The 17,886-nt window shown below is 38.3% G+C and overlaps 1 protein-coding gene across 2 annotated transcripts in view; it reads right to left on the reverse strand.

Annotated features, from left to right (window-relative positions):
• Positions 1-17,299, reverse strand: part of LOC124170654 (terminal uridylyltransferase 4-like) — a 29,203-nt gene extending 11,904 nt beyond the window's left edge. The window contains exons 1-8 of one of the 2 annotated variants that reach the window (XM_046549525.1): positions 17,051-17,299; positions 15,492-16,244; positions 12,745-12,861; positions 7,103-7,280; positions 6,563-6,713; positions 6,265-6,451; positions 5,724-5,871; positions 4,216-4,401 (exon numbers count right to left, since the gene is read on the reverse strand). In XM_046549525.1, coding sequence (XP_046405481.1) covers positions 4,216-4,401; positions 5,724-5,871; positions 6,265-6,451; positions 6,563-6,713; positions 7,103-7,280; positions 12,745-12,861; positions 15,492-16,124 — 1,600 coding nt within the window. In that variant the 5' untranslated portion in view covers positions 16,125-16,244; positions 17,051-17,299. The remainder of the gene's footprint in view (positions 1-4,215; positions 4,402-5,723; positions 5,872-6,264; positions 6,452-6,562; positions 6,714-7,102; positions 7,281-12,744; positions 12,862-15,491; positions 16,245-17,050) is intronic. The other variant, XM_046549524.1, reaches the window with a different exon arrangement.
• Between the last annotated feature and the right edge of the window lie 587 nt (positions 17,300-17,886).

The following is a 17,886-nucleotide window of genomic DNA, read 5'->3' on the forward strand; positions in this document are numbered from 1 at the left end:
TTTCATAAAAGCCAAATTAACAAAGCAGAAACATAGGCAGGTAAAGCAAAGCAGAAACAAAAGAGGGCAGAGCAAGCGCTACTAGTTTCGTTTACTTTTTGATGGGAAAAGTGCGGTGTTCGAAGGAAACCATCTCAGTTCTCCTTTTTGAGCTATATCTTTGCCGGCAAACATTTAGATAAATCTGATAAGCTATATCTTTGCCGGCCTCGGTGGCGGCGGGGTAAAGTCCTCGCCTGCCATACATGAGGTCGCGGGTTCGAGTCCCGCCTGGGTAAGTTCCCCTTATCCAGGGCATGGTTGTTCGTGTACGTTTCATTGTTGAATTTGTTGAATACCCCGATTTAAAATGGCCTATTAGAGCTGTATTCGGAGGTTTGGGAATAAAATAAAATAAAAAATTAAAAAATTAAAATAAAATAATTATGGCAGATGTAGAAAAATTTGTGTGTGTCTGAACCTTTCTGCGGGCTAAAAATAGCCTTCAGTATTGAAAGTGTGTCCTTCACCTATAAGAAGTAGGTAATTTTTTTGAGACCAAATTTAAGAAAAAAAGTGTATCTTACATGCCGACAAATACAGTACCTATCCTTAGCACCAGAACTTCTCTTTATGGACTATAAGAACACACAAACTCCCAGCCCTCTAATCCACTGAGCAAAACTCAACCAAAATATCCCAGGCAACTCCTCTAAATGAAATTATTTGCAAACGCTCAACAATCGCTTTGTCAATGCTGATGAGTTAAATTAGATAGACCAATTAAAAGTAATTCTAAGAGCTACATTCAAGTTCTCCAGGTGGTAAGTCAACTGAAATTTTTTGACACCTGGAATGGTACTCGCTGAACTTATGCATCTTCAGCTAGAGGTATCTTCTAGAGAAATAGGGTAGAAGAGTGGGGGAGAAAGACTCTGTGGAGTGGTGAAATGCAACAAATTTCTTACGCAAATGCATATGATGATACTTCAGACAAATCAAAACTACTGCCCTGGAGAAAAGCAATATAAAAAAAACAATATACAGTGAGTCCTCGTTTAACGCCACTTATTGTTCCTGAAAAATGTGACGATAAACAAAATGACGTTATTATGATTGAAAACTTTTGGACTATGTTGCCGCGTCAATGCATGCAACGTTAATCGAAGCATGATATCCCATAAAAAAAACAATGTAAAAAGTGAATATTGGCTCCTAGATCTCACAATTCCTATGTGAAAAAAATTTAGCATATCATATCTGGGGCATTTTTTACGATAGGAATGCCAAACTATGGCATAAACACGAGTTCCTGTCTTCATCAACGTCAATAGCAGCAGTGACGTATATCCTCCATTTTTGTATCTTCCCGCATTTGCTTTTCGGCTTCGCTATGGGATGCGGTCCAATGAATGCTACTTCCGCTACCAGATACTACAGACGGAGCACCGGTCCATAGGCGCTACGTTCGCCACGATAATTTCTTTTCGGACCGGTCAGGAGCAAAATCAAAATGTCGGAAATGAACGAGGGCATGCAAACTGGGATTATGAAATCGAAGAGATGGTTTCAATTGCGAATTGAGGTGGGTGGGCCTTGCCTGGGCATCATCATCGCTGAAACATCGTTGCAGTAACAGGAACCAAAATTATTGTGAGCATTGTTCTCTTTTACATTTTCGTGGAAATGTCTCTGACGTTAAAATTTGCTAAAACCATGATCGCAATCAACAATTTACACACCGTTTTACTCTTTGTATAGACTGACTGTATTACCGCCCACGAAACGAACAACCTGCAACGCCTGCCACTTCGCATTTTTTCTCGCACGCAACTTTGTTTCTCTTAACCCCTCAACGCCGTCATGCGTACCCAGTACGCGCCCTTTAAATTTTGTATGCCGCCGTCATACGTACCCAGTACGCTTCCTGACCTACTGTATATAATATTTTTTCTCCGCCAGATATTGCATGTTAAATTTAAACTAATTACTCTATCTTTTGACGAAATGCTTTTCCTCTACAATAGAATATTCATAACGGCTTTATGCCTTCAAGATTTAAAAAAAATGCTTCGATAAAATTCTGTTTTAAACCAACGCGTTGAGGACTTCGGTCCAAAAACTCAACGCCTTCCTTCAACTGTTCTATCATGAAAACTTCTGCCTATTCTGGTTGAGAGACGTCAAGAAGGGTCAGCTACTTTAGCTTGAGATACGGTATCTTCTAAGCTGAATGCCTTCTCTCCGTCTTCTCCTTGTTTGTCGTCACTTCGAGCCCCAAGTGTGTTTGGTCCGCCTCGTTAGTCTTTAGCGTCCTAGGCGAAGGGGCCATGTGCTTTGCTCTGCATTTATTTTTTTTAATTTTTTTTTTCTGGACAGTAATCAACGAAGATAAGATTCCATCTAAACAGTCAGCATATACCAGGGCCCCTTCGAGATATTTTCTCGTCTATAGAGGGAGCTTCTAAACCACGAGCTTCAGTCCACTAGAGTCATTCATGCTGTGTGGTGTTCTTTCAGGCAGTGTGTTGAAATTCTCATCGGGTGTACTTCCTGCGTGTGGTATTTTTTTTATAATTGGGGATCCTACGAAATGGGAATAGTATTGAAAGGCAAAAAAGAGACTCGGAAGTCTGTTTGTGTGTCAGGTTATAGTAAATTCATTGGTGGGGTGAATTTCAAGGACCTATTATTGCATTCGTACCTAATTGAAAGAAAACGCCATTACATGTATGTGTATGAAGTTATTTAGTAGACTATTGAATGCGGGAGTCCTACATTCATATGTTGACCATAGGAAAAACACGTATAAAAATTTGACTTATCATTTCGCGTGCCATTGGTCGAGGTAATATTTTTGAAATATCCAACATCATACGAACTGTTTGGATATGGCCGTCACTCATTACACAATTTAGTACCAAGACTCACAGAAATACATTTCCTAAAGACAATTCCTGCAGCTGGGAAGAAATCAAAGTCTCAAAGGAGGTGTGCAGTTTGTGCTTAATATGGGAAATGAAGAGACTGCATGTGCTGGTGTGAAAATTGTGCAGTGGGATAATGTTTGGATTGCTTCAAATCATGTCACACAAAGCAGATTTTCTAAGGTAAATCATTTGAGTATTCACATATTAACGTTTGAAACATTAGTACGTGATTACCTAAATGAAATGATACGGTAATAATGGAACAAAGCCAGAGAAGTGGGCGGAGTGGTAAATTTTTAAGTAGTCGAAACGGGTAATCCTATTGAAAGTATCCAATCTGTTATAACATTTTCAACCCCAAATAACTAAATTACATCATGTAATTGTATTTGTTTTAATGGATGGAATGTTAGAGATCTCGTAGCTTATTCGAAACCAAATTAAAATCTTTCGAAATTGAAAATTTATTCATTAGTTCATAAAAGGAGACGCATAAAACAATAAATATTTTTTCAAATCGCTCGAAAAATTATTATGTAGTAGCGTATTATATTACGCAAGTTTACTAAAATTTTCAACGATACTGATCGTATATTATGAAATATATAAATTATTGAATGATAGTATGCAAAAAAGGTGAAGTCATTTAAATCTCATCCGGCCGCTGAGATGGGATTTAATTAAATGCCCGCTGCGCTTGAGGGGTTAAGGTAACACGTCATCTGTGGTTTTGCTTGTGAGAAAATAAGATTATTAGGCTTCATTTTCTTGCCTCCAAATGAGTGATTGAATTCGGGAAACATATATCTGACACGATTGAAAAGGATTTCATGCTCCTTTACCGTAAAACCTCACATATGAGACTTTTTCTCACATTGAATCTCTCTAAATCTAAATCAGAACTATACAAAAGTGTATGACTAAGCGTTCTTAAAATAATGAGCAAGTGTTATCCTGAAAACTCTACTCCTCCTCAATACCAACTCTTGATTTTACACACTTATATTTTACACAGTGCCCATATTTCAGTCCCTCCAACTGCGTAAAATCAAAGTTTTACTGTAGTGAATTAAAATGGCGGCTACTGGCATATCAAGGAGATTCAAATAAACTATAATTGCTACCGTCTCTGCAGCATTCTTAATACTACCAAGAAAATGGAAATAAACTATTTCTCGATGGGCCAAAAGTCTCCCAACACAACCCACAAAATAGTATTCTATTTAGGTAGATTTTGGTTGCACGGGCATATTGATTGTTAATACATATATTCTTAACTGCATTTTTAATACCAATGATAACCAACCTTCAATGGCAGTTCGTTTCCCAATCCAACTCTTAACAGTCCTCAAGAGAGGAGCCTTTTTTCGAATGCAAACCACTCTGTCTGAGTGAGCATAGTCAATAGCATAAAATCTCAGCAAGCCCAGCCATAACTCTCCAACACTCGTCTTGTTTTTTACTTGCCATTTCCATTCAGGATCCGTTGGATCTAGATTTCAAGAAAAATAAATGATTCATAATTAGCTTGGCTTCCGACTTAAGTCTTACATACATACAGAATCAGGACCATGACAACAGATTTTCATAGTGCAAAACTTGACTAGCCTGTGCATATATTGAACGATAGAGTAAAGAATTTATAACATTGAGAATAAGTACACATCTAATGCATTGTAAATTTAATTGCCATAGTATAAAGTAATGGATTTAAGACACTTGGAAAATTTATCATTGACTATTATTTACATTTCAAGTCTAAAGTAATTTTAAGCAGAGTGAGTAAAGAGACAAGTGAATGGATTATAATTAAGTAAACGTAAGATCTATGTGTAACATCTGAACAACCACAAAATCCTGGTTCCTAATCCTCTTCACTGTCATGAGGCTACAGCCCTTCACTGGGTTGTAATGAATTTTTATTCCCTGCCCCTAGAGAGACCCCATAAAACCTGGCAAAGACTTACAAAGTTGTTGTGGAATTTTTTTCATACATTGGTTCATTTTTTAATATGAAAAGTAATGGAGAGTTCATTTTTTTATTACATGGTAAACTTTCAGGATTATTTAATTTTCAAAATAGTAAGACCAAGAAGGTAATAAAGAATAGATAGTCTCTCACTCTTAAGCATTAAATCACCTCATACCACTCATTATAATCTCGGTGGTGGATTGGTAAAATAGCTCATGACCAATAATCATTTCTTGCCTTAGAATTTCAACACATCTTCTACAATTTTTTCATAAAAGTATGACAGTAATAAATGAGTGTACTTAGTGGCGTAGCGATGGGCATAGCCAGCGATTTTGAAAATGGGGAGAGGGTTTACTGGAGATTTCAGGGCCCTTCTGGGTTGCATGGAAAATACCTCAGGGCAAATGGGGATCCTCCTGTGGAAAATTTTGGAATTTTTCTTTCTGAAAACGTGATTTCTACGACTCAAAAACAGTAATTGTGTACAATTATTTATTAAAATTTATTTTTTGAGGCCATTTTACTTGTTTTTCGTGTCTCTTTTGGACTCCTCCTGGTGCCTCTGAAGGCTCTAGGGGGTGAGGGGGTTTGTAACCCGGAAACCTCCCTCCCCGTGGCTGCGCCATCTTTATCAAAGTTCTTACATGATGGCAGCAACAAGACCTTCAACTCAGCTGACTGCCTCATCTTCCCGAATGTCTTGAATGCATGGCCTACCTTAGCCAAGCTGTTTTCTTGTCCAAATTGGCTCAATTGGGCCGAATTACCATTTTTAGGGTGCTCTTGTCATGCAGTTAGAGAAGCAGTATTAATGATATAAAAATGATTATGGTAAATACCTAAATAGCTATCATCCTCCGGGTCACCTTTTAGCTCGTGCAATACTGGTAACACAGGTGGCTCAACCTGTTGCAGGTAGTAAATAAGCAGCAAAGGGAATGTGTGAGGGGGCCACATTCCATTCTTATAATCATCTATTTTGCACATCTAAAAAAGGAAAATTGATCAGTTGATTAGCAACTCCACAAGGCAATAAAACTTTGCATATGGCAAACGTTCTTCCAATTAGCTACTTGAGTACTAGGTTTATGTTTACACAAGTACCTCAGCAAAGAAATATCAAGGGACTATTTAAATTACTGAATAAGAAAAATTCAACTTAACTCATCCATATTCAAAGAGATAGAGGCGAGTTTAGAATGATCGCCATATTTAAAGAGATTCCCAGCTTCACTGGGATAACCAAACTATCTTTATAGGCTAACTTCTATCAGCTGTTGAACCTTTCTCTCATTCACAAGGCTAAAAACAGTTTATATTTTGAAATATGAACCATAGCTTAACTACTGAAAGTAAAAGTAAACCCACATACAACCTTACCTTGGCCCACTTGCGAAAAATAACAGCTAACTGGCAAAATCTGGAATCAATCACTTGATATTTGCCAATGATTTCAGAGGTCTTCAATGTCTCCTCCTTTGAAAGGCATACGCAACATTTAATACCCGTCTTGTGGTGTACAAAATGAACTGATGGCCTGCCTTCATCGAAATCCTTGACTACATCCCTATACAAAAGAATAAATGCATCAAAAAATACACAGATGGTTTCTTATGATGGTAAAAAAAACCAAAATATTTCATTAAAAGTAACGGCATTACAGATTCACGCACCATACCTGAAATTTGCATCTGAAGACAATACTTTAGCAATATCAGCCAAAGTAGTGGGTCCGTTCATTGATGATGGTGTCAGGAGGTTCATGTCCACATTTGATTCCTTAAGAGCAAGACCAGTTGCAACAGATCCATAAAGTGTCAATGAACATCCTGTTGAAGAATCATTATTGAGATACTGAACTCTCCCAACAATGACAGAGAGAAAAGACTAAAAAAACAATTATGTACTACCCAAATTGCATCCTAAGGATTATGGTTATCAGAACCCACCCTTTAAGCTACAGTATTTATTATTACCTGAAAGCATTTTCATAGTTATCATAAGGACCAATAAAATAAATAGTTAAAGAGCTTTTCAAGAACCTTGCCAAAAACTATGTTTTTTTAACCACAAGGAAGAAGACCATAAGAAAATACATTAGATTACATGAGCATTATTATGATTCTGCAAACTGTCTCACTGAAAATGCAAAAAAAATTATTATCATCACAGTAACAAAGAGGATGACTACACTGTCAATTCACGGAACAGCACTCACCAGGAAAATGGCCACTCACAAATGAGGAAACTTCATTGAAGACACTGATGCATGATTCTCGTTGTGGCTTCCACATCTTAAGCTTGTGAACACTCTTCATAACCATTTTGTCCAATGAACGAATGTGCATTGGAGTGGGAGGAGGGATCTGCCTCACTGTTTCAAGGAGCCTCTGTTCCTAAAGGCAAAAGAAAATAGGATTTCAGGCTTTCGTGTCAGAAGTCAACAGCGTGTTCTCATATTATTTACTGCTTAGATACCATTACTGATCCTTGGGGAACTTTCCCACCGAGAAATCAGTGGCAAGTGACATGGCCAACCTGCATGTTGCTCTGATATGCATGGGTGTTAAGTACCTAATAAGAAGTAAGGAACACATATCGCTTTTGCTCATTTTCTTGGTTAAAGAATGCTTTACTCGATGCAATGGGACCATCATACTAAAACTAGTGTGCTCAGATGCGAAGCCCCAGGTTGGCCCTTCAATGGACTGTGCTTGCAGGAATAGTGAATTCTGAATGATTTGTGAATGCATTTTGAGTAAGTAGAGTTCTAGAAGGGAAAAATAATTTAATCCACCCACTCCAAAAATTTTTGGACTTAAGGGCACAATTCAGTTGAACTGTTTGTTATTTCCCTGAATCTTGTAAATTAACACGTTGAGTGAGTCTGCAAGTGTATTACCTATGTATACAGGATTATACTTTAATTTTTCCTGGAAAACATTGGACTTCTTCGATCAAGAAATTTTTTATTCACCCCAATTTAGGTAAGTCTGAAATTATAAATTTAATTAAGTTTCAATTTTGTCTTCAACAAACTTCATTTTAAAAACCTACCGTTTATTGCTCCAACGCATTACTACCGTAGCACTTAACCTGTATCGTAACTATTATTTGCTTTGCTTATACAGGACATTTTTAACAAACTAAAATGAAGCGAAGCGTGATTCTGCAAACTTCCAAAAGGGCAAAAGTATCAAGCTCGTCAGATGCTGGAGTGTATTTCAATAATTGAATTTTTTTTTGTAATTTTCAAAAATGTTTCTAAGCCAGTTTTTGGAATTTTTTAACATGACTACATTCATTTAGGAAGGGCTGAAGCTTCTCATGCAAATCCGCATAATGAGGATGCCGCCGGTCCTTCTGGAGTTTCAGGTATCTATCTTCATTTTAATTAGACTTGCATAAATCTCACACATAATTTAAGCAATGGCTAATATGGAATTTATTGTATCTCAGGTGTACAGCCAAAAATATGCCACCACAGAAGCCTTAGAGAGGAAGAAATATCTTCGTTCATCCTAATGGTTATTTTGGAAGAAGAAACATCTAGCGTAGACTTTTCTCTTAATATTATAAATGAGAATTTTAGCAGTGAAATAAAAAGAAATGCGGGTTGCATAACGACGGATTTTTTTTTTTCCATTGGAGCTGATGTCATTCATGAAAGTTATTTTTCTTAATTACGAAAAATGAAGTAAAACATACTAATTGATATTTTTTAATGGTTTATGGTTACTCAAAACACAATTACAGATATGAAAATGCGAAAATTTGAATTCTGACACTGGGAAAGAAATTTGCATACAGACCCACATTGAATGGGTTAAGTAAAAAAACAAGTTCAACAAGGGATGGATAACATCAATTGAAATCAAGGAACACTACATAAGAAAACCTCCATATCCCACCGAGTCTTGCCTAGTGATCATGACATCCTCATCAGCAAATCACTGAAAAGAGTGAGACTGAAATCACCCAATGATGCCTTTATGAAGTAAGATCTAACAAGATTCCAATTGCTGTACATTAGCATGTACAGCATGATCCCAAATGCTTTCAGCAACCAATAACGAAAGACATCGAAGGGTCCAAGAAATAAAAGATATGAAATACATGCCTAAGAATGAATTCCAAAGGAAAATAATAATTAAAAAAAAATGATAAATGCATACTCCGTATACATGCAGCTAAGGATGGAATAACTGGGGTGATATTGTATAGAGACAAACACCAAGCCTTGGCTTTGCAAAGGACCCCAACATTGCAGTTCGGGGTCACTCACAAAGCCTTGATACAAAGCAGTGAATTACATCATAAAGCATTACAAGCATTTGGACATGAAAGGAGAAAGACTTATGCAGAATATGCACAGCAGGATAATAAAGAGGAAGGTTTAACGTAAATTTTCTGCATTTTAAAATGTTATGATGTTGTTGCATTGTCTACTAAGAGATGAAGACTTGGCTTTATTAATTTTGGCTAGCTTCTGGCAGTATTGAGACAAAAGAAGAGAAATAAAATTCACTTTTTACATTCCACCCCAAGTATTTATTAACACTTACAATGGTTTTGAAACCATTACATAGCTGGTATAGTACTTGGGAGGAGCAGGAGGCAATCAATAGCCAAGGTCATTTCCACCATGAGGGAAGGGTAGGGAAGGAAAGAAAGAAACTCAATGTCCAATTTAGCCTGCTGTTAACAAAAGGCACCAAGGGGACCACAGCTTAAAACCCCAACCAACAGGCAGAGTGCTGGGTTTGAAGTGCTCTCCATGAGGCACTTAACCCAGCCAGCACCTACAAAATGTTTTCCATGCAACGAATCGCATTAGAAGATTTTAAACCTCCCTGTACAGAGCTCTTTTTTGGGGTGGAGTTATTCTCATCCCTCCAATTTGGGACCTAATTCAACAGGGCACCAAGCCCTAACCCTGGTCACAGGGCTAGACCCTTCAACCCAATCTTAGCACAAGCCCACAGTCAATTTATTGCATTACCAGTGTTTTTTTAACCAAATAAGGCATTTGCTTTTCAATAATTTACTCTTCTATAAGAATTACTAACATTTTTTAAGCATTGTAGAATTTTAAACAGATTTCTAGCATTGATAATGACAAAGTTAGGGAACACAATGTACTAACAATAGGAATACACAACTGTCGGGTGGCAAATTGAGCTCAAATTTTCCAATTTGGTGGATCATGGCTATAAATTCAATTTGCCGAAGCGAGATGACGTACCTCTCATAAAATTTTGAGATAAATGCAATTAAAGATGGTAAAAAATGAAGTTATGATACATGACCTGTATTGAATGATGTATCTCATATGAGAGCAAAAGGTAGCATAAGTGAGTAGGCCGGATTCAGACGTGTTTTTGGAGTGCTCTGTCTCTTGCCAAGCACAAGGCGACATTGGACTTTGAGCGGTCACCTGCCGATGGCATCTCCCGCACTTTTGCGGCGAAGGCAAAGTTTTTCTTTCTTGTGTATTGTGCAATATCGCTTGGTTTTTTCGCAAATGTGAAGCTTTATGAAACTAGTAAGCGTAGAAAGTGACGACGGACAGCGTTTTTCTCAGGAGGTGACGACAGAAAGTGTATTTTGTGACTTGTGCTGAGTGTGTGTGTTTTCTCCCCCCCATTTCTTGCTGCTCCACGACAATCCCTCACGATGGTCGTGTAAAGAGCAAAAAACCCTTATCCTTAGCACCGATACTAACGAGCATGTCCCCACCCCCCTGAAGTTTCACACTTTTGTGAGAGGAACCCTAGCAGTTGCAGAAGAGGAAATTGAAACAATTCAATTTGGACTGACAAATAGAAACCTGTTCATGAAAGTGGCTTTGGCTGACATCCTCCAGAGAATTTTCACTTCGAAGACAGCGATCTTACCATTCCCCACAGCCAAGAATCGCCTCTTCGATTGCAGAATGGAATTAATATCAGGGGCACCTGTAAATGCAAAAGCTACATGTCTCCCTTGCGAGACACTGATCACTGAAATTAGAAATGTACTCTCGCTGCACGGAAAGACCCACCAAAGGTGGAAGACAAAATGGGGTAGAGAGGGATACTTCAAATGCTCAACCGGCACGAAAGTGTTTAGTATGACTTTGAACAAAAAACATTCCATCCTATATGACTGTCTCCGGCGAATGCAGACTGGTGATCTATGAAGGCCAGCACCGGAAATGTGCCCAATGTAACATGGAGGGCCACGAGAAGCGACACCGCCCGTGGAATGAGACACCTAGATGCTACGAGGTCACAACTACCAAAAATATTGAAGAAGATGAGGAGACAACTATCCCCCTAGCACAGGAATTGGCTGCATTGCACAGTGCCCATGCCCTCCTAGTTACGGTGGAAATATCGCTCGTAGAGGGATTGAAACAAAGCATTAACCCCCACTCCGACCCTCCCACCGCTGCGCCAGTGCCAACAGAGCGGCCAGCAGGAGAAGACGTGATAAAGCCCCGCAACACCCAGACAGCGACGAAGTGGCCAGCAACGGAGACTTGGTACGTGTGCCATCTTTCCCCACCCCAACCATGGGAATGAAGACAAGAGGGAAGGCTCCCATCGCGTGACCAAAGGAGCAGAGGAAGGGGCAGCGAAACACGACAAAGAGGGTGAACTGTGCTGCGGTAGGGGAAGAAGAGACTGAGCGGGTAAGAGCGAGACAGCGGTCAACGTATACAAGGTGACTGTGGAAGAGGAGGCAACGAGTGACGTCACAAAAATTGCAGAAACACCGGACGACGAAAACATGTCCGGGAATACATCTTCCTCGGGCAACGAATGTCCTCCTAAGATCTCCCTTCCTTCCAACCCTCTTACATTTCCCTAACTTCAAACATCAATTCAACAGTTTCCTCTCCACCCAAACTCCCCCCCCCCCACAGCAGATCCAACTCAACCACTCCACAATTATCATTCATTACTCCCAATCTCACCTTCTACCAGAAGCAGCAGACAATGAGAAGATGCAGATGCCATCGCCTCCAGACCAGCAGAAATGAAAAACCACACGATGCATAAATGGCAGGTAATAACACGGAGGACCACCCCACCAATCCCCTGAGAGTCATTTCACTGAACACTGCAGGTATTGCCAACCCAACCATATTATCCCACCTCCATACCTACATCCTCACTCATTCCCCTGACATTGTCCTCTTACAAGAAATGTCAGATGAAATACCCTGGAACTACCCCGAATATTTACCCTTCACTATTCCTCTGGTCTGTGGAATGGCATCACTACCTGAGTTAAAAAATTGCATGCAGCGCATGCCATCCACCGTAATCCACCTGGGGGGAATCCTCTTATTAACAATAGATGATAACTCCTTCATTGATATTTATGCACCTTCCAGCAGCTCAAAAAGAGCCAAGGAAATCCTTGGCCATCTTTTGAAAAGGCCACGATTCCCTATATCACTTCCTTTAAAGGCAACACCGTCCTACGCGGTGACTTTAATGCAATGTACAGGCCACAAGACATGGACTGCAACAATGAAAAATCACCTATCGTCTGACTCCTGCTCTATATTAATTTAGAATTAGACTGAGTGAGTCGGTATACAAGCTGCCTAATTCTAAGTGTAAAGCGTGAATAAATATTCAGTGAGGAGTGTACAATGTGAATGTTATTTTCCCACGCCATGGTTCTCTATGTTAAGCCAGAAACCTTAAACAATTTTCGGACAAAAATGAGGAGAAAGATAAAACCAAGAGAACTTTAAACTAACAACCATATCCACAACAAATTTCTTACCATACTCCCGATAACAATGCAAAATATTTGCATTAAACCCTTTAAAATAAAGCCAGTAAAAAAGCATTTCTTTACCTCCACATCAGATTCATGAGTGCTTTTCCGAACATGTGCCTTGCAAATGGAAATGTTGTTGCCATAGAACTTGCATAAGGTACAATGAAAAACAGCCGCAGGGTACTTCTCCAATTTCTGAAATAAAAATGTCAAAAAATACAACTTACTCTTAGCAAGTACATAACTTGGGCACAAGAAAATGATTTTCTCACATAATCATTTCATCAAATTTTTGCAATAAATCTTCCTTCGCAAGAATTTCTATCACAAAGTTCATTTTCATGTATAAAACTTTAAATTTCAACAAAATATAAAAACGAAAGACATCAGTTAAATTTTCACTAATCTGCCTTTTTCTGAACATCAAAACTATTCTAGCAGGCATTTTAGTATATTACCTATTTGTGGAAACCTGCTTTTGAAACCAAATGCGATGAGAGGAAAGGCTTCACATCTGCAAAGGTATCAAAGGCTCACGAAGATAACTCAGTAAAAATTTAATTATTAGTATTATGATATAACCCTATATCCAGTTATAATTAATATTGTTGTGATCCCTTACAATGGTCATTCCGTATCAAATGTAGCATAAAAATTTAATCATAAGTATTATGATATAACCCTATATCCAGTTATAATTAACATTGTTGTGATCCCTTACAATGGTCATTCCGTATCAAATGTAGCATAAAAATGGCAATATGAAACCCACCAACTTGGATTTTCATGAAATTTAGTACACATGGTTAGTTTACATATTTTATGAATGGTATTAAATTAAAAGCCTCCATCTTAAGCCAATTCAGAACTAGAGCAACCTAAGTTTCAGTCTTAAAAATTTTGGCTGTTACAAATTCAATTAGTGCTTTAAAATTTGTTTAATTTACCCCACTCGTGAAGTGGGAAAGGTGAGAAAATTTCTCTTCTGAAGCAAAATCGTACATAGTTTGAACATTGTATTAGGTTTATGGTAATCACATTGTGAAGGGTCTCCTTAGCTAAAATAGGTAATAACAATAAAACATGCACAGAGTAATTACCTCAGAAAATGATTAAACCAGTTCATAGTACTGCGAAGGGACTTCAAATTAGATTTATGCAATACCTTATTACTGGCCAATTATGGTTGATATTTGTTTACTCCCATTTCAAAACATATTAAGGACTATAAAACAATGAAATGACAGGCAGGCAATACCAAATTTCAGTAGGATGCCAAAAATTGATAAATGAGAAATGGGAGTAAATTGAGGCCACTTTTTAAACTGAACTATTTTTACATAGGTAATCAATTGCATAAATAACTATTCCTGCACCTGAAAATTTTGGTATCATTTTCAATATTTTTTTGTGATTAAAAGTGGAATAATATGTTAATATGCCATTAGAATTTCATTTTACCACTATTTGTGTAGCTGCTATTTCCCCAAAGATTTTCTAAGCCTATTGCAAAGAAAATTTTCTTTTCTTTCCATTAACATGCTAATACCTTCTCCTTCAAGCAAGAACTAAAATCATCCACAAAGAGGGAATATACTGACAAAGCTGAAATACTAAAAATTTTATATCCTGGAGTGTATGCAAAATTGACCATACAGGGACGAAAAAAAACTTTAGTTTGAAATTTTCTGAGGTTTTCCTGTTTTCTCAGTGGATTTCAAACAATAGCTTGCATTTTATATGCCTCTTGTGCTATACACCAAGGTTGATTTTACAATATTCCTGTCATAATGTAAGTTAACTTCATTACAGTTCATTCCTGAGAGGGACATTTATACAATTTGACTTCACCAATGATGTGACATGTGTGTTAACTTCCATCTTCACAAAAATTATTACATAAACAATCATTTTACCAAGAAAAAAGAATCTGACGGTGGTAAGCAGGTATGGAAAAGACTTAGACGAAATAATACATCAAAGCACAAGGTCGTCGCTACCGGGGATGGGGCAAGAGTTTCAAACCCTCCTGGACTGCTTGCGGGTTAGTCTCGGGTATGCCCTCTACACAATGTGCTTTCCCCTATTAAGCCCCCACCCCAAGAAACGCAAACACCATCTACCTTCTATTCAGGCACACTATCTAAAAACACAGGCTAAAAGGATAGATGGCATAGGGTGCGCAAGTTTCCAGGCTCCACAGGATTCGCCAGTTTTACCAACTCTCTACTTTACTACCATGATCCATTCAAATAAAAACAACGACGGAAAAAGATATGAAAGAAACAATCTTTGACTGTCAAGGCTAATCAAAAGACTAAGTTCAGATACTAAAATTTCACAAATTAAAGCATGTCCAATACGAACTACAGCGATCACACAGTTCCGAGTGATGGACACAGAAACTTAAGGTCTTACATTATACTTTTAGAAGAGCAGCCATAGAAGCGACACGGTCCCCACTGGTACGTTAACGGATTCAAACTTTGCTGGCTAAAATACGTAAAATACTTATCCATAAATATAGCGATAGCCAAAGGGGGGAAGCAGGGGCCCCATTGAAATGGCATTTTGATATATTTCTTCCACAACCTGTTGAACAGTGCCTAACACAAGGCACTAACACTCCATTGACACCCCCAAGAGAGGTCTATGCTATGAATCCTAGCTACGCCCATACGAATTAAGGCAAATTAAATATTTATCGGATTGAGCTGGTTGCAGCCGAAAACAATAATTTATCTTTCAAGAACGAATCCAATCAACATGACACTGAGGAAGCAATATTAAGATATTAATACTATTAGTAAATAAAATAACCCTACCTTTTTGAGAACATCGATGTAGTTCCTTTGAAGCAAAAGTTTGTCTTCGTAACATAATGCATTAAATATAGCATTTGCGTCATGTAAATTACAGTTTTTCAAATCGTTCACAATACTTTCTTGATTCACATTGGCTGCACTCACTTCAGGATTTGACTGATCACTAATATGCTTGGTCACTAGTTGTCGACATTTATCACTATCAATTTTCACAGGCGATTCCACTTTTGATTTAGTTTTAACCACATTTTCCAAGTGTGAGGGCGAGTCACCACCAGTCTTCTTCCTACTTTGCACCCTTTCTTGTTTAATCAACTTTTTCACCTGAGTTGAGAGTTGTGATTCAATTTCAGCCTCCGTTTTTAAGTTCAAATCACTCTCAGGTCCATTCAAAGACCCTGGAACAGAACTTTCACACTCACTTTTCCCTTTCTCTTCACTAGTTTTCTTAGAAGCGGGCCTTTCAGATTTCCCTTTCCGTCTCCGTATAATTCTAGCCTTGAAATTTGCTTTGTCTTTACCAGAAAGGCCTTTTTTATTTTCCCCAGGCCCAGGGCCCACAGGAAGATGTTTTTCGGGTGGCGTATTCCGGGCTTCGAAAGTCGCGCCATCTCCTTCGCCCACGTGATTCATGGCATTGGCTTTAACTTCTCAGAAAACACTTTTCAGGGCCTTGCTATCATCCACTAGCCGCATGTACACACCATCATTTTAATTCTCGTGGCCTTTATTCCCAAACTTCTTCTTCAGTCACTGAAATAAGAATAATTACTCAAAACAATCGCATGACTAAATAGTCACCATGACATCAACGGTTCACAGGTTAGTAAGTATTATGGGGCAACCTAGTTCTTGAGAAAAAATTTCATTAATTATTTCACACTATGAAGCACTCACATCAGGAATGCAAATGCAAAAATCAGAAAGCGATAAAAATAAAACCACCCTCAAACGGGAGGAAGGTATTAAATGCAGTGCACATTTGAAGATAACACACATATAATTCAAATTAACAAGGTTGTTGGGCCTTAAAACAATTTCTATCACCTTAACATAAACAACTTAGGCCGCTGTAGAGAGCGCCATCGATGAAAATTATTTTCATCACAGCAAGACATGCCGAGGGTATGTCTTCAACATTATATTCTCATCTGGTCCATGCGGTACATCCCTAATTATAAGAGTAGTTGAAAACGGCTTTCACTGCCATCGAAATAATTCTCAGCAAACATAAATTTCAACTATGAACATGACAAACAAACATTATAAAAATATGCATACACATGATATTGGTGATGCAAAAAAATTGCTATCGTATTTATTTGCCTTATCCATCGCAAACACTCGCGTCATTATCTGCCGACCTGAAGATAAATGAACTTCGATTTTTTTTTTCATATTAAAAATAAATTAATTCACACGAATGCAGTCTACCATTTCGTAATCACGTTTCAGCCCAAAAAATCGCAATTACGAACAAACGATTAAAACAAAAAATGCACTAAGTCATTCCCTCAGAAAATAACAAAACCAGTTCATAGCAAACGGAAAGGACTTACCCATTGTTTACCAAGCATGTACACTGTCCTGTAGACAATGATAAGCAGCACACATTCTCCAAATAAGTGTAAAGTTGAAGTTATCCTGAATCAACTGTCCACTGAGAATTCAAAGTATACTTTCGCAAATCTAGAATAGCGCCATTTGCGGTGAGATGACACGGGCTCGCGGAGATGATAGACAAGCTACGGAGTGATGGTGCCGTATGAAAGTTCCGTTCTGTGGATTTGTGTTACGGGTTGTCCGATCCGAGGTGCTTCAAACGCAAGTAGTTTCAAACTCTGCCACGTTGGCGTTTCACCCTGTCTATACACAGGCTCCACCTGACACAGTGGATCACCACAATTTTCCCCGCCACATCATTCAACGCCGCGCCATTCAAAATCGTAGATGCACAGAACGAGTGCAATAAAACCCACTTCAGGAAAACGCCAACACAGGAAGAGGGGCGTGAACAATCTGCGAAAACCAACTGAGAGAAAGCTAATGTGAACATGGATACATACAAATACGAGAAATTACATGGAAATGTCACCCAGTTCCTGGTAGAACAAAGCCTACCTACGTAGAAGCCCGACAGTAACTCTAAAGGTACATGGCAGATGATGATTTTTACCTATCTACTTACGTAGATTTAACACAGTAATTAAGACCATGAGCGCAGCCAAAAATTAAGGCTAGGGGGGGTTTTTGGCACAACTAATACTTTGGGGTGTTGGGGTATTGCATACCCGCCAGGGTAAGTGGAAGTTGCGGGGGCCCTCCTCCAGAAATTTGATTAATCCTAAGGCTTTTATATAAGTAATACTAATTCATTAAGTAAAATTGATTAAAT

This window comes from Ischnura elegans, chromosome X (assembly GCF_921293095.1).
Source record: "Ischnura elegans chromosome X, ioIscEleg1.1, whole genome shotgun sequence".
In the NCBI taxonomy this organism is placed as follows: Eukaryota; Metazoa; Arthropoda; class Insecta; order Odonata; family Coenagrionidae; genus Ischnura; species Ischnura elegans.